Here is a 26052-nt window from a genome sequence, read left to right on the forward strand (position 1 = left end):
TGGAAGGTGGTAGGTGCTTTAAATGCCCCTCTCCCCCAGATCTACTCGGTCTTCACTTAGTATATATTTTATTTTCACTTTATCACCTAGGTGGCACAGTGTACAGAGAACTGAACCTAGAGTTAGGAAGATCTGAGTTCAAGTCTAGTCTCAGATACTTACTGGCTGTGTAACACTGAGCAAGTCACTTAACCTCTGCTTGTATCAATTTCCTGTCATCTGTAAAATGGGGATAATAATAGCACCTTCCTAGCAAGCAGGATTTATGTGAGAGCATCAATGCTTTTTCTTTCCTTTCTCCTCTTCCCTTAAACTGGGTACATGTAGAATGTATACGCCTTGAAGGCAGGGGCAGCTTTATTTTTGGCTTTATATCAACAGTGTCCAGTATAGTGCTTAGTACATACACAGCAGGTGCTCATTGAAGTGAATGCCCTTATTTTTCAGATGACTATGGAAAATAAGCGACTGGCCGAAAGTTACATGGGGAGCGAAAGGCTGAGCTAGGATTTGGCTGCAGCTTTTCTGATGGTGAGCACTGAATTATCTCCACTCTCCCAAGCTTCCTCCCCAATCACCTGCTCTGAGACACAGGCTGTGATGAGATGCTTTGGTGTTACCTTGCGCAGTGTCCGAGCAGGAAGGGCCGGAGGAACGTCGCCAAGGGGGTGATGGAAAGCATCGAAATGGAGAGAATAGTGTCCTGAAATGAAAGAGAGATTCATTCTCAACAAGCAAGGTACCTTCTGTACAGCACAGGATACAATCTAGACCTGTCCTGGCCAGCAGGAGAGGCTAGATGAAGCCTGGGAGGCTTTTCCTCCTTTTACTTTTTTTTTTTTTTAAAGAATTTTATTGCTGTGAAAGGTCCCTCTTGGCTTCCCAGTCCACTGAGACAGAAGTGACCTGCCTCAGGAAGGGTATGTCTGGAGGTCGTCCTGTTGTCTCAGCTCACACGAAGACTTTGGCAGCATAGGGAGGCTTTCCACCCCTGCACTGCTGAGCTTTCTGGGCCAGATCACAGGCTGATAGATACCAGGCCTTCGAAAATACAACCAGAATTTCTGTTGCCTTCAGCTCCAGAGTCACTTGCTGTTGAGGCGTCTGCCTCACTTGCTGCCCTCGCAAATCTACCTCCGCTGTTGTTCTTACCACGCACACTGAAGTTCTTACCATAGCAGCTGGAGTTCTGGCTTTGTCTAAGTCTGCCAGGCGAAATAGCCCATCTTCTCTGCTTCTCTCCATCTCTTTTCCTGGAAAGAAGCTGTTTGGTGGCTCCCATCCTTGTAGCTTACTGGGGCCTGAGAGGTGGGACTATCTGGGGGACCTTCTGTCAGTTTTCTTACCATAGGGAAGGCTTCGAGGAGGCACTGGTGGGGCCAAGGTGCTCCCCACATGGGCAGACAACAATGGCAGGGCCTCTCGGGTTCCGCTGTCCAGGCTCCAGCTGCTGGGGGCTGCTGATACAGCTGAAGGATGGAAACAGATGGAATTGGGGTGAGGTTACATTAAGAGATGCACTCATGGATGGACGGCTCATCGTAAGGACTGGCTCTTCTCCAGCTGTGAGTTGGCCTCATGATTTGTGAGGTAGTACTGGGCTGCCTACTCAGGTCGAAGGCAGTGGCCTGAGAAAAAGAATTTGGCTCAAAGGATGGATGGCATCCAGGGGTGGTTTTGGGGTTATGAGTACTGGCAACATCTTCAACTGTACCAAAATTTGATGGGTTTTTAAATGAAGGGGAATAGAGAAAAAGAATGACAATGAGCAACTGGTAGTAATCTAACCCAAATGAGTATTTGCTTCTATTCTGTTCTGAGGAAGAATGTGGGCATGTGAGAAGATAGGTGCTTCCCACCTTTCTGTCCTCCCAAGAGCAATGGCAAAAGATATACTTCCTCTCCTATAGTGAGGCATACGTGAAAACAAAACTTTGGAACCTTGGCACAGAAGGAGCTGCTGTCTTCCAACACATCTCCCTCCAACCTGTAGCACTGAACAGGGATAAGGAATCTTTATTTCTGCTGGGCAAGGACTGGCCAAGAAGATGTGCTGATTCAAGTTTGGCATCCAGCTGCATATGTCCTTTAAAATCCCAAAGTGAGCTGTAGAACCGTACTAACTCCCCATCCCTCGTACTTAGTGGTTTTCCCCCCAAAAGGCTTTGAGTCAAACAGACACTGACCAAAAGTTTGTAGCTTGGCAGCAGCAGCCTAATTCTGACACAGGAGGCTACTGCTTTGGATGCCTTTTTGCCCACAGCTTGGTCTAATATTGTCAAAAACCACAATTCTGTACAGCCTGGGGCAGGCACACTGTTGATAACATACACTTCCAGTTGAGAAAATGGTTGCTGACTAAGAAAGATTCTAATGGAGGGTCCAGAGAAAGGTCCTTGTGGAGTTTCCCAAACGGAATATACATTGGTGGCTTTAAATTCTGGACAGATGTCTACTTCGTATCTAGGCTAATGTAGCCTTATGATGACTTACCTGTACCAGAGGATCTAAAGACTGCACTTTGGCTAACAATGCCACACTTTGGAGTCTGGGTACCAACCCAAAGGCAGAGAAAGGTGCCCTGGGAGCAATGCTGCTTTCATATTAAAGATCCCAGCTCCTTCTATCTCCTCCTCTATCCCTAGCAAGTATGGAAGAAAGGAAGAGGAACAGTGAAAGCTCAAACCCAAGAGCCTGGGAAGGCTGTTTTGTGGGGAATAGGATGCTGGAATGGATATTACTGAGAAATAACCAGTCTTTCCACCAATGGTGTAGGGGAATAGAGTCTCATTGTTGGCGGCCAGACTTCTCCAAGGATGTCATCAAAAGACAAACCCGCAAAGAGGTCCAACATACTTCTTTGAATCGTGGAAATAATTAGCAACAAGAAGGACCCTGTAAACTATTAATATATAGACAAAAAATTTCAAATGAACCTTAAGGGGTTTGCCATTTTGACTCCTTTTAGAGCAGTGAATTCTCTAGGATGATGGAATAGAGCCTCAGGTGAAATGGAAAGTGGTTTCCTACAGGGAGTACCCTAACATAGAAATTCCTGCACGAGTAATTAAACGCTGGCTTAGGAAGCTACAATGGGTTAGGCCTGAGTTTTATTAGAGAGAATAAGGAAGAGTCCTGTTCTTCTCCTTCTTCCTCATCCACACTTAGCAGGTAGCACGCCATCACAGAGGTATCGAGGCAGAGAAGGGAAGACCAACATGGGAAGCTCCCCCTTCTACAGGAGACATCTGGGAGGGTCACAAAGTTGACTTGGTTTTTCAGTCAGTTGCTTGTGAGTGTGGAAAGCTATTCTAAGGTCTTTAATCAACTACAGGTAAGATTTAAGTTATGTTTTAATGTTGTTTTTGTGGCTCAAGCTTCCAGAAGTCCATGTTCTACTTTACATTATCAGCAAAGAACAGCACAAGAATAATAACAGAAACTTGGAAGAAAGAAGCTCGTAATCAGAACTTGGCTAATTTTGAAAACAAGATGGAGGAAGGGAATCCTTGGAGTCACTTCATATATAACCATTTCTGCTTGAAGTCTTTTAAGCAGCCTGAGGGGTCTTTGACATTTGGCACACATGCTCTACAGCCAGGATAAGAAAGAGATTCCATGATGGAACAAGTTTTGTTGGAAGAGGTAGGGATGGAGCGACTCTGGCATTTCCATTTAGATGAGAGTCGAGCTATAAAGGGAACCTATTTGCGGAGGCTCCTCTGTCTCCCAGCACATGTGAGAGCCAGGTGGAGGTGACCGAGGTTTTCTTCCTTTTTTTCCCTTCCCCATGGCCTTGCCAGAGGGTGGGGAAGGGAAGCAGGAAGGCACTTCTTCCTATAATACTTTGGACTCAGACTGCATGCCTAGACAAGCACCAAATAGGCATTTCTAGGATGAAGAACCATAAGAAAGAGAAGCAATAGCTTCTGGGGACAGGGCGCCGATGAAGAAAAACCATAAGCCTGAGGAAGTAGGTGTAGGCAATGGCAGCTGGGCTCCCCAGGAGGAGTGATTGAGATACTGTGGAAATCTTCTGGAAAAGGTGAACAGAAAAGCATGTACCAGGGCAAAGAGCTGAAAGAGCAACCAAAAAGAGGTGAACCTGAAGTGGTAAACAAGTCATAGCAAGGGCCTGGGGCAGGCACTGTGGACCTGAACTGGTCTGCAACAGCAATACACGTAGTCTGCTGGGACATGACCTATTCTTGTCATGAGTCTGTAGGACAAGGAGCCAGAAATCTTGGGAGGTGTGTGTGTGTGTGTGTGTGTGTGTGTGTGTGTGTGTGTGTGTGACCTATAACCATTCCTTTTCTGATTTCTTACTGACTCTGTAATAAAGCTTCTTTAAGCTCCAATGCCTTGGTAGCCCCAGCTGCTTACAGGAGGAATACCCCTGAGGAGAGCTCAAAATGATCCAAATCCAGATGTTCTCAGAGAAATCTGGGTGGAGGCATGAGTCAATGAGTATGATTATTGAGAAGCCTCCAAGATATGAACTTGGGTCCAGAATGTAAACTGAATCCAGGCTACTTTGGGCCATTAGGAAGGGAATGTTGAAAAGTATGTGAAAACTTCTCCTTAATCTGGGCAGTGGTTACTGTGGCTCATGGCCATGCCTTGCTTAGAACACCAATGACTTCAGGGAGGTAAGAGTGAATAAAAGTTACATTTGAAATTTTCTTTCAGTCAAACATTGACTTTTTTCATCTCAGTTATAACCCTCTTTACATGGAAGCACGTGCCATTATCTCAGTCTCAGTAATTGTGCCCTCCTTTTTTCCCGGGGTTTTGCCAGTTAGGCTTGGCAGGTGGGGCACACCTTTTTTGTGCACTGCCTGAAATCTTGGTTCATCTTGATTGTGGAAGCAGCAGACCTTGTATGTAGATTTATCCTCTTATAAAAGCAAGCAAATACAGATGTTAAGTCACAGAAAGTTTGGAGCTTATCAGTTTTTCCCCTCTCTGAGGTAGCAGTTTGACCCTTCTGGGTTAAATATGAAGACAATGGAGACGTACTTTGATTTCCCTTTCTCCAGGCATTTCAAGCCGGTGAAAGATGTGAGGCAGGCTTAGTCTTGGTGTAAAGATAGAGTCTTCTTAGGTACATTCATGCTGGATTTATGACAGTCAGGAAGGATGGTGACTTTTTAGGGTGACCAACCCAATGTTATGAACGTTTCTTCAGAGAGATGTCCTTTCTATGTCCTTTACTGCTGAGCTCCAGAGTCCGGTGACTACAGATGTATTGATGGTTATGGACAGAAGCATTCATGAACTATTTTACAGTCATTTGGACATATCTCCTTTAATTTTATTCAAAGGAACAAAAACAATGATGGGGAAAACATGACACTTGTGGAGATGAAAATGTGAAGACAACTTTGGAGGGACAAGGGCTGATGGCACTGGGAAGAGGGATTTCAGGGGAGTCCTGACACTGACAGGAAGGAGGAAATGGAGGAGAGGATGTCAGGGCTTCATATGCTCAGAAAAATCCCTTGTATTCAAGACCCACTGAAGTGCTATGCTAGGAGAATGAGCCATTTACATGTCCTCAAAGAAGACAGGACACCCTTAGTACATGGCCACCCATGGAAGAAGGCACTGGAGTATGTTAGAGACAGTTACTTCCAAATATAATTTACCACATATAATGGGCAATTGAAAACTAGCCTAGTCATTGATTCACTAATAGAAACTCAGCAGAAACAAATTGGACAGCTAGTATTCCTACAATTTCTCCTTTGCAAAACAAGAATACTGTGGGGAAACTCATTGAGAAGGCACTTTGACATCATGACATGGTATATATCCCCAACCATGGTGAATGCTCCAGACACTGGCATTCAGTCCTGGAGGTTATTCTGATTTTGTTAGCTCTGGAGATATTTAGGGAACAATCTTGGTGGGGGGAGATCCTCTGAGGGGTAACCTTGGGGCTCTCAGATCAGCTTTCAGAAGTTCTTTGGATAGAGCTGGCTCTTGACCACCACTTAGGTTTGTACAGGAGGACCCTTACTTGCAAGAGAATGTTGAAAAGCATGAGAATGTACCCTCCCTTGATAAGACCTCTTCTGGGTCAAACTTAGTCCTCAGGTTAAGCCTGAATCATATTATTCCTCTAAAGGAATTTGTAGGGTGTGAAAATGGTTCTGTGGGATCAGTCACTCAGCTGCTGTGTTCCATGTTGAGCCTGTGCAGGTGGTACACAGATCCCGCCCTGTTCTCTGATCTATGTACCCTTGTCCCTCAGGATTACCTGCAAGGTAGGTTTCAGGGAGAACTGTTGGCCTTACAAAGGAGGGTGTCTACTGAATACTTTGAGAAGGAGGAGAAGATTGTGTGCTGGGTTAAATTATTCTGATTTTGGGGATGAAGGGAATACTCCTTGATTAGAATGGTGATAATCTATTGAACTCAGTGACTACATAGAAATACGATGAAGCACTAAAAAGCCTGTCATTCAATTAAGAGGCTTCTTGATTGACTTGGCTGCCTAAGAGTGAAATGGGCTGCAGAAGGGGCAAGGGGCCTGATTTAACAACTGCTCTGAAATGGAGAGGTAGAAAAGTGAAGATCACATTTCCATCTGGCACCATAGCAAAGCTGAATAGATTGGGCCACAGAGATAATCATTATAGATCAGGCCAGGCGGACAGAAGAGTTTAGAAAGTTGAAGGGTACCTAGTGGAGGGTTAGGTAGTTCTCTGCTAGTGCCCTTGCCCTGGAGTATAGCTTTCAGAATGTATTCTGAGAAAACTCTCTGGGGTTTGTGTAGGTGGATAGAAGGGAAAGGGAAACAGGGGCTAGAAACAGGTACTAAGATATGGTAGTAGCTGAGAGATTTCTAAATTCAGGGAGCCAAGCAGGCCCAGGGGCAAGGCTCATATGTCTCAAACTAGAGTTCAGAAATACAGGATTTTTAGAAAGCAGTAAAAGACCAAGGTCCTAAGGCCTAAGGAGAAGGTCTCTTAGACTAGCTCCAATCAGAGGAAGTTGGGCTCAGGAAGCTGACTATGGGTCAGCAAGGCCTAAGATTCAGTATCTTTCATATGCCCAGTGGCTAAAACCAGGAGACGTTTCTTTAAAAAAATTAACATATTCCCCATTCCTGCCTTTTATGGGATAAAGGGGTGGCTCATAGCTCCTTTTTTTTTTTTTTTTCGTAAATCCCATACATCAAGGACTGTGAGCTGTTTGACTAACTGGGGACTATCATTAACTCTACAAAGTTGTCCTGATTTGTCAAAACCATCTGCTAATGTCCAAAGTCATGAGCTGGGATGAGCAACTGGGAAAGAGCATATCAGTAATTCTCCTACAGCAGTTGGAATTAAAAAAAATTATGAAGGCTAGACACTAGAAATGGGGTACAAGAAGTGGCTGTGGTCCCTCTGAGAGCTGGACGCTCACAATGTGGCAGGTAAGCAGCTGGAGTCTCTCTGAAGGCTAGGCTGGAGAAATGGGAAGGACTCAGACACACTCAAAGGGTCCAAACAACAGCAGCAACACTGGGTACAGGTAAATAATGGTCACATGTGATGGTGAGGTCTGCACACATCCAGACAAACCCACAGCCCAAACTGAGCTCGGCTCCTAGCCAACGAGGGGCACTTGGTCTGTCAGCATTTTAGCGGACGGAGAGCCCAACTATTCTAGAATGGGAGCACACTTAGAAGAAAGATAACATGGAAGAGAAAGAATACCTTTTTCAGCAACAGATAGATTAGGGTCACTGCAGGGCTTACAGGGTCCGATCATTTGCTGGAACAAAGCACGCTGGAAATTTGGAGGCTAAGAGAAGAGGAAAAACCACAGAGAGTTGAAAACCAACAGCCATGATTTTGTATAGTGCCTTGGGATCCAAGAACCTGGTTAATCTGAATATTAGACAAGCTGAAGTAAAAGTATTTACACAATTCCAGTCTGAGTTTTGACAATAATCTCAAAACACCCCAGAAATACACTTCCTCTACAGTCAACTCTTACTTATCAAAAAGTGAATGACCTTTGGCCATCACTCCTCTATTGCCCAGCTGTTCCCAGGCTACTCGGGGAAGGGATGAAGCTGTGGCCATACAGGCTGAGTATATTGATCATAGTGCATCTGACTATTGAATTTTAAACCTCCTAAGCTTTGGTTTACCTATATCTCCAATTCCTGCCACTGGTACAGATAACTGAACTTTCTGTTTTTGATCAGAAAAAAATTTAAACCTACCTTGGTTCCATCTGTCAGCTTGTTAGGAGTAGGGCTGGATGGGGACAGGGAAGAAAACTTGCTTATATGTGGTCATGGGGAATCTTGCTTTGATGGACAAGATGATTGACAGTTCAATTACCAGACTACCTAAACAGTAACAGGCCAGCCACGGGAAAGGGAGAAGGAAATTCGCTGTGCCCAAAGTCTCCTTGAGACTGAAGAAGAGTGGCAAGGGGTCGGAGTAAGGACTGACTGAAGATATCTCCTTGTTCAGGTTCCCCTGGCAGGACAGTTTGTAGACTAGAAGGTGGCTGAAGTGACAGCCAGTAACAATCAGGGAGGGAGGAGTGCTAGGGACCCAGAAGAAGAGGCAGGATGGCACACTGTTCCCGGGAGAGTGACCCCCACATATCTGCAGGGAGAAACGTGTCTCCAGGTCTGCAGGCCATAGTCCTGCCAAGGCCTTCTCATGCTACAGGGAACACACCCAGAGCAATCAGCTTGACTGTTTAGGAACAAGGAGAGTCCAATAGGCCAGCTAGACAGGTGGACAAATACAAAGGCAAGGCACCCACCAATACACAAATACCTCCACATCGGCATAAACTGCCTAGAACTTTGGTGCTCTCATAGTTAAGTAAAAGCTAGCATTTATGGGGTGCTTTAAGGTTTGCGAAATGCTTTCCAAATATTATCTCATTTGATCCTTAGAACAACCCTGGGAGGCAGGGGCTATTATTATCCTCATTTTACAGATGAGGAAACTGAGGCAAATGGAGGCTAAGTGATTTTCCCAGACACACAGAATGTCAAGGCAGGATTTGAACTCAGGTCTTCCTGATTTCATGTCCAGTGTTCATTCACAGTGTCACTGTGCTACCACATTAACTTCTGAGGACTTTTCCTCAAGTATGTCATGCAGGGGGGCTGCAGAAGAATATCAGTTAATTCTACAAAGACAGGAAGGAGAGATTGGCAGAGATAGGCTGCTATTTAGGTAAGAGTGAAGACAATGCAAGATGATGGCACCCGTAGTATCTCCCTTGGATCCCTCTACCTGCCCGCATTCATACAGTCATGCACATGCTCCCAAAGTGCAGAAGTAAAAGCGAGGAGCTCCACTACCTGTCCATGGTCCATGACTGCGGCTGGGTACATGGCACTGCTTGGGCGGTCCCGGTGCGCAGGCAGCAGCATCATCAGCTCCCGAGAGTGTCGGTACTTATCTGGCAGAGAGGGAGAGCCTGTAACCAAGCGAGAACAATCACGCACAGATGACAGACCACACACAGGAGGGTCCCATGGAAGCCAAGCATTCTGGGGGCCTTGGCAACTCTCCTGGGCCTCAAGGGAGGATGCTCTTCTTAGGAAACACCACGGGGGAATGAAATGGAAGCCAGGTACCAGGTGGATATGGGGGAAAAACAGAGCTCTAGAATGGTGGACCCAGCTGTGGACAGCTGGGACAGATACACAATTGAGGGTCCAAACACTGGCTAGCTGATCAAGTCCAAACAGTTCTCCATCACCAGAAGGAGAAACAGAGGATCAAAGTCTCTGCAGGCCTTGATGTGGTATCAGTCAAAGACTTAGGGTTATGATCCTGCTGATGAGTTGTGTCAGGGGGCTCAGGAGAGGGGCACAGTTAGAGTGGGTTCACAGAGACAGTATATGACGAGAAAATCACATAAAGAGATGGAAAGACACTTAGACCACATATTCACATGTTCTTGTAACCTTTAAAAACAAGACTTCCTACATACTTACCTAGTTTAGAGAACCTTGAACTTGTCTTTCATTAATACCCCAACCCTTCTGTGTTCTGACCCCAGCCAAGTGTGCCTGAGTTGCTACCTGCTTCAACTTCTTGGGTGTTCTGGGATCCCTGGGCAAAGATGTAGGGAGGTCTGTTCTAGCATAATGCCCATCAGCATATCTAGTGCAGGGCCTGGCATGTTTATAAATTTGATTTATTGCTTCAGCGCCTCCAAGTCAATGAAATCATGATACCCATCTGAGAGCTCTGGGCTTTGAAAATGTGCTTTACAGTGCACTTGGCTCAAGACCATGAACTCTGAAGCAAAGACTTTTTCTGCTCTTCTTGCTAAGCTCTGCAGCCACTGCACCAATTCCCTGGAGCCACTGGCCTTCGATATAAGTGACAATGCTGAGGGAGGCCTGGGAATTCTGGGCACAGGAAGGCACAACTCTCATCAATTCATGTTTCTTGAGCAAACACAGGTGCACTACCTGAGAATCATTCTCCCCAGGGAGAGAGTTAAAAAAAAATCCTGTTACAAACAACTGATTAGATTTCCTGAGGTCAGCCTGCTATGAATGGCTTCTCAAATGCCCTGCATATACTATACTACCAGAGGCCCATGCAGAACAATTACTGTGGTGCCTGCTACCTGGGGTTCTCCTTAGAAACCACCCTCAGTGTCACTTGGGACTGAATGGACCAGCTTCCCTGCAGATGACAACTGGTTGAATGAAGCTGTTTCACCTGTGCTTGGCTGTTTGCCCTGAGTACACCTGAGTGCCAACCCTACCCTATGAAGATGGATGGGGAACTGCTTCTTTTCCCTTGGCATACAGGACAATACAGAACAGCTTGTGTTCTTTATCTAGCTGATAGTTGAAATCTGGGGTTGCTGTGGGCAAAGTATTTTCTGCGGGAGCACTCCATCTCTGAAACTCACTGTCCACGCTTTTATTTGGTTGAGAATGCAGTTTGTTAACTGGATTTAGCCTATGATCGACCCTTCCTAGTCAATTATTTCCAGTCATCCTTTTTTTTTTTTTTTTTAAACAATCAGGGTTAAGTAACTTTCTCAAGGTTACACGGCCAGTTATTTCTGGGTGTGGTGCTGAGTGTCTGAGCCCGGGATTCGATCTCCAGGTCGTCCCAACACTGGAGCCGGTGCTCTTACTCGCTGAGCCACCTGGCCACCCCTAAGCAATTGGGGTTAAGTAACTTGCTCAAGGTTACATGGCCAGGTGTTTCTGGGTGGGTGCTAAGTGTCCGAGCCCGGGATTCGATCTCCAGGTCTTCTCAACACTGGAGCCGGTGCTCTTACTTGCTGTGCTACCTGGCCGCCCCTCCAGTCATCCTTAAGAATTTTCTCATCTTAATTTTTTTTGTTCATGAAAGTTCAGTCTTTTGAACAGTAGCTATTTTAAAGAGAGTAGAACTCTCTTTAAGAGATGATAGCAATGAGAATATTATTTGTATAATTAATTCCCAGTGTGTCTGAACTTCACTACCTGTTTTAGCTCTTTTTTTTTCCTATTCACCTTTTTTTTGATAGGGCAGTGTTTAAAGACTGATTTTCAAAATTTGGACAGTAATTGATACTATTTCATTTTTATCTATTCCATCATTTTCATTTAGAACTTATTCCCTCAGAACACCGAAATCCTAGAAAAATTAGAAAGCCCACAGAATTCCTACAGTGTCGTCTTGACCAGAAATTTAAGGTGCTTGCAAAGTATTACTTCCTGGAGATCTCTGGTGCCCTGCCCATTTCATAGGTAGACAAACTGGGGTACAGGAGGAAAAGCAAATTTGGGGTCAAGTCTTGAAATGAAACCAGGATCATAGCTGTCAGTGTTACTATAGCCAAGGAATTTTGTGATGGGTGGAACAGAAGCCTTCAAATTCTGGTCAAGGAAGATGAGTAGCCAATTGGACAGAGAAAGGCTAAGTCTAGGGACTTGTGTTCTTTCATGAGTTAGGTTAGAGAGATACATAAAGCACGTACTAAGGGTTTACTGTGTGCCAGGTACAGTTACTCTGTGGGCTCTATCAGTGTTTCCAACTTAGTACTTTCATCAATAATGCATTTTCTTCTTGGGAACCCTGAGCACCTTCTGTTTTCCCCTTCATTTCTCCTCCTCCAAGTTCATGCCAATCACAAGTTTCCTCTAACAAATAGTTTACAGAAGGAAGGTAATGGTAAGTTTCCAGAAACAGTCTTATGCCAAATAGAGGACTAATTAAAATCAGAATGGCAGTTCATTTGTCTTTGCACCAATAAAAGTTTTGTTTAGCTAGACTTTTCACCTAGAAAAAAATCAAGGGAAAGGCAAACTAGAATCTATTTTGAGCTTGGGAATTGGTCTTCATAAGGTTTACCCACCAGAGGGAGCTATTGATTTAAGATTTGCTTAAAAAGCTCATTCCTCTGGTTTCCAAAGCAACAAGAAACCACCTTGGAGGGATTAGTTGGTGATTCTGGGCACAGATGACCACAAAAAGGGATTGGTTAGCTATCCCAGATCCTCCTTGTGTGTAAGATATATTAAGGAGAGGTGTTTACTGAAGATACTTGCCATCCCAGGGAGCTTGCATGTGACTACCCAATTTGGGGATTCTTCTCACTCTTACCTTGTTAAAAGCAATACTTCCTTTGCTATTTCTTTCTTGACCGTAAAGACTTTTGATCACATTTATTTTGTGCCAAGCCTTTTTTTGTGTCATCCAGAGAGACTTTAGCTCTCGCTCCTTTCTCTCCATCGTCAGTCACTCAAATTCAGAGATCCCAGGGGCTGCATTCATTCTTCCTTAGTTTCTGACCCTCTTTGTTCCCAGTGCCCGACTTCCAGAAACCCCTGACTACTATACAAAAACTGTTAATGTTTCCCAAAAGCTCATCCTAACTGATGACTGTGGACTCCAGAAGACAGTCCCCACTTAACCAAGCATCTCAGTCTCTGACTCATGAGAAAAATGGGAAATGGTGCCAAGTGAGGTCTTTAAAAGTGCAGGAGGAAAATATGCTCATTAATTTAAAAAGATACTCCTCCTAGAACCAGGTACAATATTGGCGTCCAATGAGGGTATGAGGGACTTAGCCTTGCTCCTGACTTACTGGGCTTTGTTTAGCTTTGCATGTTACCAGTTCTACCAAATGAAGCCAGTGCAGGGATCTTTTGTCCTTCAGGTTCAGAGGTATAGTCAAAAGACCACTGGACTGGAACCCAGGACAGAGCCCTGGCTATTAAGCTTACTAGCTGTGGTATCTTGGGTAAGCACTGTTGTACAGGTTGCAGCTCTCCTCCCCCCAAGACTTCCCCCTCACCCCCGTCCTACCCACCTAGAACACACTCCCTCTTCACTCATCCCCTGTTTCCTTCACAGCTCAGCTCTAATACCACCTTCTCTATAGGACTCTTCCTGATCCCGCCAGCTGTTTTTACCTCCTCCTCCCCAGCCTCCCTACTTCATACTGATTTTGTACATGCTTATATGTGTATATGCCTTCTCTCCCCATATGGAAGATAAGATTCTTGAGGACAGGGACTGTTTGGATTTTGTCTTTGTATCTTCAATGCCTAGCATGGTTCCTGGAACACAGTTGGCGCTTAATAAATGCTTGCTGATTAAGTCATCTCTCTGAACCCCAGGTTCTTTATTTGTGAAAGGGAGACAAGAGCATGTACTGCCTACCTTACAGGTCTATTATGAGGAAAGTAAGCCTTAAAGCTCTCGAGGGATGGAAGTTATTATTATCTGGGTACCACTCCAATCTACTTCCATGATTTGACAGTCACAAAAGCCTCTTAGGTTGGAATAAAGGTATGTGCTTCCAAATCAAGGGGGTATGAGTTCCTCAGTTCTGATTATCACTAAAAAATCACAATAAAAACAACTAGACTGAACTTTGTAAAGGCAGAGCCTAGGCTTTATCTGTTTCTGTTATTTCCTCAGTCCCCAGCACATTATGTACTCAGCACACAGCAGAACTGAATTTAGTTTCAAGGTGTCTTTCCTTTGCCTGCCTTCTTTTTCTTACAGACCTTTTGATAGAGTCCAACATATTTCCTTCATAATGGAGGACTGCAGTGAGATTTGGAAAGGCTGCACATACTTTGGGTAGATAGATCATCCTCTTTTTGAAAATCTGTTATTTGAGCTCTGTCTAGGGTAGTTTAATATGCTGCTAGTGTTCAACTCAACTTTTTGCTCAGTAGATGATTTATAAAGTTTTTCTTCTTTTTTAATCGAAAATTTCACTTTTTGTTTCACCATATTTCTTCTTAATACTTAACACACTCCCTTCTCTGTGTCCACAGTTTCCATAGAGCTATGGCTCATAGGATTAAATTAAATTCAACAAACATTTATCAGGACCATAGGACAACAGATTCAGGAATGAAAGGGATCTTAGAAGTTTAGTCTCACTTTACAGATGAGGAAACTGAGACCTAGAGAAATGAAACAACTTTCTCACAGTCACACAGGTGGTAAATGTACCAGAGCTAAAATCAGAGCCCAGTTTCTTTGATTCTCAGGCCAGAACTCTTTCGGGCACATCATGCTAAAGCTATGGAATTGAATCTGCTGTGACCAATTAGCCTTCTTTAAACTTAAAAAAAAGAGAAAGCTCCATTTCCATGGATTCCTCAGGTTTTCCTTTGTATTTCACCATCTGTGACTTCCTAGCATGGTGATGGATCATTTCTGTTTCAGCCTGTCCTCCTCCCCAGTCTGGACCTCTTTGACTCACGTGCTTTATTCTCCAACTCTGTCAATGACAGCCATGGCACTCCTGCCTGCCTTGCTTTTGGCACCAGGCCTGGAATCAGGGAAGTGAAGCAGTTCTGTGAGTGCAATAAGGCTGTGTGATGGATTTGAGTTTCTGCACATGTTCCATTAGTAGCCTCATCATCTTCCCTCTAAATCCTGCCCCTCCTAACTTCTCCATTGGAGAAACAGAGAATATCAGAATGAACAGGGGCACTGAAAGATGCTTAATTCCATTCTTAGCTTGAGGCATCAGCTGATGCCTCAGTATTCTTCCATTTTCACAGGCTGGTGTCCTCACAGCGGTTGTTCTAAACCTTCTCTTTTCTCTTCAAGTTTTCTATTATGTGACTCTTCCCCTACCCTCACAGCTAAGGACTTCACTTTGTACTGTATTGAAAAATTAGAGGCCATTTTCTGTGAGCTCTATCTCACTCTCTGTTGACGTTATCCCCCGTTCTCTTCTCTTTCACTTTGGTCTCCAGTGAAGAGGTGGCTCTTCTTTTTGCCTTGATTCCATATCCTTCCTCTCAGTTGTCTTGGGCTCTCTTCTCTTTTCTCTCTACATTCTCTCTTGGCACCCTCCTCAGATACCATGGGATTAATTATTATCTCAGCAATGATCCTAAGATCTATCTCTTTAGCTCTGCTTTCTTTCCTGAGCTTATTCCCACATCATCAACTGTCTATTTATTAGACAATTCAAGTTAGATGTCCCATAGGCAATTCTAGTTCATTGTGTCTGAAACAGAACACATTATCCTTTCCATCTAAACTCACCCTTCTTCCAAATTTCCCTATTCCATCCAAGGGTACCCCCATCTTTCTAGTCCCCCAGAATGATGACTACAGTGTCATCCTTCAGTCTTTGCTTATCATGTATCCAGTCAGTTGCCAAATCTTATTTTTACCTCCAAATGACTTTCTCTAAGGTTATCAGTGATTTCTTACTTGCTAAACTGAACAGCCCTTTCTATATATTTGACCTCTTCGAACCTTTGGACATTGTCAATAACTCTTCTACAGACTCATTTTTCCCTTGGTGACATATCTCCAGGGTCTCTTGGTTTTCCTCCTAACTATCTGAATCATCCTTCAAAGTCTCCTTTGCTGATTATCATCCTCTTCTGGTCTTCGAAGTGTGGACATCCCACAAGGATCGAGCCTGTGTCCTTTTGTCTCTCTGCCCTCTTTCCCTGGGAGATCTTATCAACTCCCATGGGTTCAATGATCTCTATGCATCTAATTCTCAAATTTAAATATTTAGCCCTGACTATTCCTGAACTCAGACCTGATATTATCAACTACTTGTATGTTCTGTAGGTATCTCAAGCTCCACTCTTCTGAACACTTGGACTCTCACCTTTCTGTCAAGCTTTATACTCAAATCAGTTGCCAGGTGTTGTCAATCCTGTTTCCACCACCACTTTCTCATCTGTCCCTTTACTTTAACTCACATCTTAGCCTTTGATCCTACTTCAGCCCCTCATCACTTCTCACCTAGGATATTGCAACCTCTCCAATACATCTTCCACAGCTGTGTGGCACACAGTAGGCACTTAATAAATGCTAGTTGAATAACAACTGGAAAACTGATATTCCAAAAACAAAGCTATGACCATTTCACTTCCTTCTACTAAAATAATCTTCATTAGATTCCTATTTCTTTAGGGCAAAATAAAAATTCCTCAGCCTTGTGTTTCAAGCCCCTTATAATCTAATCCCCAATTTCCATTCCAGTCATATTTTGTATTATTCTCCTTCATGTACTTTGTTACAGTCAAACTAGTTTTCTGTTGCTGCTTGCCATATACCATACTGACATTCACAACATTCGATCTCTCATCTCTATGCCTTTGTATGAATGACTTCTTATGTTTAGTATGTTTATTCTCTTCTAGGTAACCTAACAGACTGTCTAGCTTCCTTCAAAGCATAGCTCAGATACCCAAGGTCTTTCCTGATTGTCCCAGTTATTAGCAATTTCTTCCTCTTGAAATTAATTTGTATATCTTTACTTATGTGTATATTATATACATTGTATCCCTCCAGTAGAACATAAGCTCCTTGTGGGTAGGGATTCTTTTGTCTTTGTATTTCCAGGTCTTAGAACAATGCTTTGCACATGCTCAGCACTTAATAAATGTTTGTTGAGTTTAAATGGAATTCTTAAAGTCTTGCTAGTCAGACTGGTGTCAAAGTTTACCACATCTACTGTTACTGTTTACTGTTACTGCTGCTATTTTTCAAAATAATTTTAAATGGAGAAGAATAATTCTCTCTTTAGTTTGAAAGAAATTTTCCTTAATCTGTAAGGTCAAATCACATTGCTCACTGCTCATTTCTATTGCCTGGTCTGCTGACCCCCTCAGGGATATATCTTGCTTACTCTGACTAATTTCCATTTCTTTGCAGATGTTTCCATAAAAAGGTCAGGGAATTAAATTTACCAATGGGATCTAGCATCAGAATGTGAAGGAGAGCTCATCCTCAGACAAAAAATTCTTTCAATTAAATGAAAAATTGAGTTGTATTTGGCCAAGTAAACAGTTTTTTTCTAGTTGTTCCTTAGAGATAACCTATTCTGATTTTGAGAAAGTCCTTATCACTCAGTAACATTTTCTATATTTGGTTTCAGCCTTAATCTTGCTTCCAAAATTTCACCCTCTCAAGACAGGTATCTTACGTGGCTTTCGTTCTGATCTTTCTTTGTAAACACAGAATATTAAACCAGGGATGAATCTCCTACCCTTTATTTTACAGATGAGGAAACCAAGTTCCAGAGATATGAGGTGACTTATCCCAGGTCACACAGTTAAAAGGTGGCAGAGCTGGCATTTTAAACTTGTCTCTTGAATTTAAGTACAATGCTATTTCCATGACACCATTTAAATCGGCAGACATTTGAGTTTGTCATTAGATTAAGTCATAGTGCCTAAATCTCTTCTCTTACACCATCTCTGATGCACGTGTCTGGCTAGCTCATGTGGCTCTCATCAATCACAGCAGTTCAGAGCAGTGTCTGAAGCCAGCATATTGTGCAAAATCATAGAATCACAGAGTTGGACATGTCATGTTCCTAGCTAGAAGAGAGCTTTCCTTTTGTGGCTGATGGAATGGGGCTCCATAGGGCTTGAGATAGGATCCTAGAAACCTTTACTGCTTAAAAACAAATTCATCAGTGAATAGAGCACTGGCCCTGGAGTCAGGAGAACCTGAGTTCAAATCTGGCCTCAGACACTTGACACAACTATCTGTGTGACCTTGGGCAAGTCACTTAACCCCAATTGCCTTGCCTTTCCCCCTCCAAAAAAAACAAACCAAAGCAAAAAAAACAAATTTATCTCTGAAAGTAAAAATGAATATAATTAAAATGCCAGGCTTATGCTAAAAGCACTGCCATAGGAATCAGGAGGCTTGAAGAAAACTGCTTCCCTGGCTCCTTTCCTTATTCACTTACCTCGGGCACTGGGTGGGGCAGAATTCATCATTTGGGATGGGGCTGAATGGGTAGAGCTCAGGCTGGAGGAAGAAGGGCTGGCCTGGGATGAGGATAAAACAGAGACGTTGGTGATTGAGCCCTGGTACCTGGTGTTGGGATAAGTGAGCTGTAGGAGGGAGAGAAAGCAACAAGAAAGAAAAATGAGAAATGGGAACTTTTCCACTAGGTCATAATACTCTACTTAACCCAGTATTCATTCTCCTCTACCTTGGAGAGGGACCTCCAGGCTCTCTCTACCTCAGTTGGGCAAGTATGGAAGAAGAGTGGAACTACCTAAGAGAAGTCCAACCTGTACAGCACATACCCACAAATAAGAGGGGAAATCACTCATCCCATTCAGGAGAGTTCTTTTTCTATCTATGATGCTCATGGTACATGTAGTAACAATGAAGCCTGTAAGGATGCCATCATGGAAGAAGATCTGGCAGAGATTTTTGTCTTCAGGTAAGTGTGACTGCAACCAGGATTAAAGCTGGCCAGAAGTTGGAGACAGCATGCTTCTTAGGGAATAAGGATGGGTAGAAGGGACATATGGTTGTTGAGAGAAAGGAAGCCTATATACATTCTCTTTGGTCAGTAATTTGGGGACTGGAGAGGAATGGATGCTTTTTCTATGGGATCATTACTGAGGATAGAGGGATGCAGAACAGAATGAAGGCTCTCAGGTGTGTCTGAATACAGTATGCTCTGTACATCTAAACTTGCCATGGCTTCATTGCTGTGCTACCTGCATATGGTGGTACATGTCCTCAGGAACCTCTCCCAGCGAGCCATCAGGCAGGATCATCATGTTCCCCATTTCACTGGATGCATGCGAGGAGAGAGAAGATGATGAATGGCGGCCTGATCCCATCAAGTTCATTGGGCTACAAGTAAGAGGAGGAAACAGGAAGGAGTTATGACATATCCTTTTCAATTCATTGACTTCAGATTTAAACCATAGAAAGGAATTTTCAAGCCACATATTTTTAGGGTGAAATATAAATCATTTCTTTATCAGTTAATTAGCTTTATGCCTGTAGTCTCCAATCAAATGCAACTAACTGGTAAATAGGAGACCAACAGCTAATGTGACCTTAGTATGTGGGGCATTTCTGGCAAGGAAAGCTCACAGTATCAGGTAAGCACTAGCCTTCAACCTGCTCCTTAAAATTTATGCCAACATCACCTTCATCTGGTGGAGATGAAGAATCAGTCACCTGCTGAAAAAATATAATAATCTTGCTCTATGGCTATAAGCCAGGGTCATTGCTCACTTTTGGCCACTAGACAGGGAGGGCCACACCTCATTTGCCAAATATGGCAGATGGCAGCCTTTCATCTCTCATAAGTCAAAGAAAATTCCTTGCTGTGTGCAAGACACTGAGAAATGAGAACATATTAGTTCTTTTGGGGGTGAGTTACGTTCAGGTCTCCCACAAGATGGGTAGAAACAAGGTACCCAACAGTGTGCCTTTGTAAATCCCTAGCCTATCCAAGCTTTTTCCTTGTGGCTTAGGCCCTAGTGATATGGCTCTTTGAATGGCCATCTCTAACCCTTAGGAATCTCCAAAATAGCTTGGAGCCCTTTACTGTGGTGAGGAGCCTGCTAGTGCTGGGGAATCCAGCCACATTCAGTCTTTATCCTGATGTTACCATTACTCCCAGTGAGGCAGACTCTGGCTTGTTGATCACACTCATTATCTCTGGGGCCCAAGCCATCCCTGGAAGCTGTTGTTTAGAATCCTGTATAGGTCAAGGACATTCCTGGGTCAGGAAGACTCTGCAGAGCTCGCATGCCTTGGGTTTTAGAAGTCAATCCTTCAGGCACATGGAGGTATACTCTCAGGGCAGATCCCATACCTGTGACGATGCACCATCTTGATGGTTTCTGGGCTCATCGGGCTATGGGACACCAGAACAGTCCCTCGGGTTGTGTTACTGCCAGAACATGCTGGACTCAGTTTATCCAAACCAGGAAACTCCTGGGAACAAAAAAATCACTAAACATCACTGGGTTGAGTTGTATATGGGAGGAGATGACGGTTGTATGTAGGGGAGGGGTCATGAGTTGAATAGGGATGGAAACTTTTAAGAAACTCCTACTTCCCCTAGAAAACAACTCCCTATACACCCACCTAACTACAGTATGAGTTGATTTAGAGACCCCTGCATATAATTAGCCTCCTGACACTAGATTTTGTTCCAGCACCCCATAGCTGACAGAGGCCAATTTTTGTTAGGCTTGTAGGAAGGAAAAGAAGTTTCTTCCTCATTGCTGGAGTCTTTGTTACAGAGAAAAATTTCAGAAGATGGGGAGACTGTGAGTGAATAGTAAGCAAGGGATAAGCTGGATACCAATATTTTGTTGAGAAGCATTTATTTATTAAATAACTCCCAAACAAGGTGGAAGGACAGGGTTAAACAGATCATTTCATGAACTGTCTTTTAAATGAAATACTTCCCCTGAGTTGAGCTGTCTGATGACACAGTCAGTAGGGTGGCAGAATAGAAACTCTCTCTGTCAGTAATTGAAAAATAGCAGTTTTATTTTCACATAATTAAATTCTTAATAAGATCCCAGACTACTTGGCAAGAAGGGCTGATTGCAAAGTCTATTGGGGACTCCACATTTGTTTCACATTTCTGCTGTGGTTATGGAGCTAATTTTCCCTTGATCATCTGGATTCAACTCTGTGCACAATACCAGTCCATTTTAGTGAGTCATGATGCTGGAGGTGCAGACATTTAACTGTTCATCAAAAACAGGCCAAATGGCAAACAGTGCCAGCAGTGAATGATTTCTGTGCCTAGTCTGAAGGGGGGGGGGGGGCGGCTCTTCTTATTCTCCACCTTAAAGAATTCATATCATTATATTTGCTTTCAGAGGCAAGTGACCACAAGCATCTCTACATCAGAAGCTATTTTCTGCAGATTATAGGCAAATAGGCTCCCTTTTCCTGTTGCCACATTGGTTTTAATCATATGAGACCATCTTACATGAGAGGTTGCTCTCTACTTGAGGAAGTCTTTGTGTAGATCCCATTGTCTCATGTCTACTTTATGGAAAGTTCCTGCCCTCTCTTGCTCAAGATATTATATGTGACATGGAAAAAGCAAAAAACTACGAATATCTGGAGATAGATATTTTGTCTAAATCTTTTCTCTAGTACAAACATCCCCAGCTCCTTTGGCTGACCATCATATGAAGTGGTCTCTCATCCTCTCACCATCTTGGTTTTCCTCTTGACAATCCAACAAGCATAGTGACACACCCTAGTTTGTCTATGTCTTTCCTAAATAGAGCATCTAGTACTGAACACCACACTCCAGATATGGTCTAAATGAAGAACAGAATCACTTCTATCACTCTGAATATGGTGCCTCCCTTAAGACTGTCTGGGATAACATTAGCCTTCTGAATGTCAGGTCATGTTGTAGATTCAGAGATCTGTCATATGAAGTTACCTTGTTATGCCTCTCCCATCCTGTACTTGTGAGTTTGATTTTTTTGAAACCATGTGTTTAGACTATACATATAGACTATCCATGTCTATCGCCATCAAACTTTATCATTTTAGGTTCAACTCATTGTTCAAAGATTCATAGTTTTAGAGTTAGAAGAAATCTTAGAGCTCATCTAAGTTATAGGTTTATAGATTTGAGGGTGCAAGAGAATTTTGAAGTCATCCAGCCCAACTCATTTTACAGATGAGAAAAGAGAAACTCAAAACAGATTTAGCATTTTTTCTCAAGGTCACGAAGGTACTAATGGCACAGCCAGGATTTGAATCCAGGTCTCCCAACCCCAAACCCGGCACCCTTTCTACTGTACCACTGTTCTATCCTGTAAATTTATACCATTCTATTAACTTTTTTTCCCAGCTGTGTATCTTCTTCAAATTTGGCAAGCATTCCTTCATTACAATCATTGATAAACTATCTGAGCAGCACAGGGCCAAGAACAAATCCCTGAAGTATTGCATAGGAGATCGCCCTCCAAACTGATAGTGATATTCTTTGGGTCCAGCCATTCAACCATTTCTGAATTATTTTTACTGTGATCTGTCTCCTTGCTGTATATGGTACATGTCTCATCTTTTCTGTGATGATAGTACAGGAGACTTTGCCAAATGCTTTGTGGATAAGTCTCTGAAAGTGCTTTGCTATGTCTCACGTAGATGCCCTGGGAAGACAGCAGATCTTGCTATTGTTTATGTTAAAGGTTGACAAATAGTTGCCTTTCTTCCTTCAGAAGGATTTTATAAGAAGACTTCTGGTCAAGATGGTTACCTGAATAGTCAGGTTGCCCAACTCCCACATATCCACTCTAACAAGAACCTGAAATTTCTGCCAGACCATATAATAATCAAGGGATCCAATGAAACATTACAGTAAATGTCTTCTTCTATCCCTGGAACTGCACAAAAAGTCAGCCAGAAGCCTAATAGGAAAGGGGGCTACCAGCAAAGACAAAGACAGTGTAAGCAGAGAAGCCAGCAGCTTCTCTCTACAAGTAATGACTAGAAGTAGGACAGAAACACATGTAGCCTATAAAGCTCTGTATCTAGAAGCAGCAGGGAGAAACAGTGAGTTTCCTGGGAAAGCTCTAGGGTGGGGAACTTGGAAGTCACCAAGAGTGGCTGGATTGCCTGGATTTTTTGGCATCTCTGCAATTACTGCAGAGACTCAAAGGAAAAAAATAAATTTCCTTTCCTTTTTTTCCCCCCAATGTATTTATTTTAGTTTTCAACATTCACTTCTACAAGATTTTGAGTTCCATATTTTCTCCCTAACTCTCCCTTCTCCCCACCCCATGAAAATAATAAATTTTTCACAAGGACTACATGAATGCCTAAAAGAAATGAAGAAGGAAAAAATGAAATAAAAGCTCTGGAGGAAAAAAGTGGAAGAAGAATAAATGGATTTGAAGGGAAATTGATAAACCTTACCCAAGTTAGTATATCTTACCTGTTACCCAATGCTAACAGATTCCTGAAAACTAGAATAGATCAAACAGAAATCAATGACTCTGAATAGACAGCAAGAAAGAGTAGAAAAAAGTAAAAAGATTTTTTTAAAAAGAAGAAAATGTAAGATATCTGATTTGAGAAAAAAATGACCTGGAAAATAGATCAGAGGAGATAAATTAAAAATCACTGGACTCCCTGAAAACTATAATGTTTAAAAAAAGCCTGGATACTAGAATTTAAGAAATCATAAATGAAAACTGAACCAGAAGGAAAAAGTAAAGATAGAAAGCATTCAGATCACTTCCTGAAAGAAATCCCAAAAGGAAATTCACAGGAATGTCATAACCAAAATCTGGAGCTTCTATGACAAAGGAAAAATACCATAAGCATCTAGAAAGAAGCACTTCAGATATCAATAAACTCCAGTTAGGATTACAGAAGTCCTGGAAGCTTCTGCTCTAAATTAGAGATCTTGAAATATTACACTTCCACAAGGAAAAAAGACTAGCTTATAACCAAGAAGAATTTAATCTGCTAAGCTAAGTATAATCTCACAGGGGAAAATATGGATCTTTAATGAAACAGAAGATTTTTAAACATTTCTGATAAAAAGATCAGAGCCAACTAGGAATTTTGGAATATAAACACAAGAGTCAAGAGAGACCTAGAAAGGTAAATTTACTTGAGCAAATGGAAGGGCATGTAATGATCCCATTCTAATAGGGGGAGAAGAAACAAATGTCCCCTCAGAGCCTTAATATCTTGATAGGGTAATGAGCAAATTAAATAAGAAAAACAAAGGACCCAGGGACAGATCAGTTCTGTTTTCATGGAAAGGGGAAAGAGAAGGAAAGCTAAAAGAAATATAGTGGTATAGAATGGAGGAAGAAGGGGTAGAACACGCTCTGTCTCATAATTGGGGTGCATAAGAAGAAGAATAATATGTAAATATGGAGGAAGAAGTTGTGGGAGTGGGCAGACAAACCTCATTCTTATCTGAAATGGACAAAGGATGGTTGAACATATACATGCATTTGATTTAGAAATACATCAGAATCAGCAGGGCAACAAGTAGAAATGGAGTGTTAAGAGGGAGGTAATACCAGGGAGTCAAGAAAAAGAAGGGAATCCCTAATTGTTGCTTCCTGCCTCTTTATCCTCTGATCATTACTCGCTGATATTACTTGATGGCCCCTGTGTATCCTTGTCACAAGAAGCCGATTTCCTTCCAAGATAGAATATTCATTCCCTATACTGAAAGAGCTGCATTCTTATCACTTCACTCCAAAACGTTCAGTAGACTTTCCTACCTTTTTTTTTCTTGATATCACATTCTTCCACCTTCCAACCTCTTAACATAGGCAGTGTAGTAGAAAGATCATTTGATTTGAAGTCAGAGGATTTGGGTTTGAATTCACACTATATGTGTGACCTTTACTAAGTCATTAAATCTTTCTTGGCCTTAATTAGCTAATCTGTAAGATGAGGGAGCTAGAGTAGATTTCCATGGACCCCTTCTCGTTCAAAAGCAACAGTGCCAATCTCCCTCTGATTCTTCACATCCCTTTCCTTTCTTGAAGCTTTCTCCTCCCATCCTTTCAAGGAATACCTCATTCTACCTTATCACCTATAGAAAAGAAATATCTTCTTCACATCTTCCATCTTTTCTTCGAGGATGCAGTCCAACCTATACATTCTGCAGAGTTATGTGCTGCTTGATGCTGGAGGAAACATAAGCATGGCACACTCTCTGAAATGAAATTCCCTTTACCTGCCATATTTGTTGCAGTCAGGTATTCAGTTCTTTTTCTTTTTGTCAGCTGTTTTGGCTCACTGCTATGGAAAATGATGTGTCATATACCTGTTTGTTGTACTGTGGGGTCAGTTATCAGGAACTCCAGAGAGAGATTCAATTTATTTAGGATGGACCTCCCAATCCTATCTACTCAGCTGCCTTTTATTATCATTCAGTATATTTCCCCCTCCCCATATTACAATACAAAAGAAGCAAACAGAAGCCAAAATAACTAACCCAAAGCTGAGAAGATAGGAGTATATAATAAATATTTGCTGAATTGAATTTAATCTAATTATCTTATTTCTTCTAGGCAAAGAGTTTCAGATTAGTTGTTTCCTTGTATCCCATCCCTCATTGTCTGCTACTTAAAATGGGCTTATAGAATAATATCTGCTCAGCTGCTTGACCTCCTCTCCTTGAAGAAATGGGTAACTATTTTTATAGCAGTTGAAATAATAGTGTGTGTGTATGTGTGTCAGGTTTATGAGGATAGCTTGTGCTGAGGGATAGGGGTGCATGATGTCTTAGAATATTGTTCTAGAACCTTAGATTTTACAGGATTACATTCATACTGGGGGTGGCATTTTTGCTCAAAATCATCAAAAGTCCTGCAAAATGAAATGACCAAGTATTCTATAAAGTGCTATTTTTTGTTAACAGCCTTTGGGTTACATGATGAAAACAACTTGACCAACTCCTTCACTTACTTCTCTAAGGAGAACTGGGAGTTGTCCTTCCTTTTAGCTGCAACTTCCTTATATCTTTTGATTTCATTCATTGTGAGAATGCCAGTATTAATATGGTTAAATTTCTCCAGTAGAAACTTGATTCACTGGTCACTGGACCTCATCTTTAGAGTGCTGCTCAGTGGTTTCAGTCATGTCCAACTCTTTGTGACCCTATTTGGGGTTTTATTAGCAGAGATGCTGGAGTGGTTTGCCATTTCTTTCTCCATCTCATTTTAGAGATGAGGAAACTGAGGCAAATAGGGTTAAGTCACTTGCCCAGAGTCACATATCTAGTATCTGAGGCTGGATTTGAATTCAGGTCTTTCTTACTCCAGGC

The 26052-nt window shown here is 42.5% G+C and overlaps 1 protein-coding gene across 4 annotated transcripts in view; it reads right to left on the reverse strand.

The window, feature by feature from the left end:
- DOCK3 (dedicator of cytokinesis 3) overlaps nucleotides 1–26052 on the reverse strand; it is a 520915-nt gene that overhangs the window by 4866 nt on the left and 489997 nt on the right. For 3 of the 4 annotated variants that reach the window (XM_069095615.1, XM_069095614.1, XM_069095612.1), the window contains 6 exons: nucleotides 20080–20201; nucleotides 18965–19103; nucleotides 18196–18343; nucleotides 9332–9450; nucleotides 7710–7797; nucleotides 621–703 (listed from right to left, as the gene is read on the reverse strand). In XM_069095615.1, coding sequence (XP_068951716.1) covers nucleotides 621–703; nucleotides 7710–7797; nucleotides 9332–9450; nucleotides 18196–18343; nucleotides 18965–19103; nucleotides 20080–20201 — 699 coding nt within the window. The remainder of the gene's footprint in view (nucleotides 1–620; nucleotides 704–7709; nucleotides 7798–9331; nucleotides 9451–18195; nucleotides 18344–18964; nucleotides 19104–20079; nucleotides 20202–26052) is intronic. The other variant, XM_069095613.1, reaches the window with a different exon arrangement.

The sequence above is a fragment of the Petaurus breviceps genome, unplaced genomic scaffold (genome assembly GCF_028583685.1).
Source record: "Petaurus breviceps papuanus isolate PSGF00001 unplaced genomic scaffold, PetGlider_PUasm1.0 227, whole genome shotgun sequence".
NCBI lineage: Eukaryota > Metazoa > Chordata > Mammalia > Diprotodontia > Petauridae > Petaurus > Petaurus breviceps.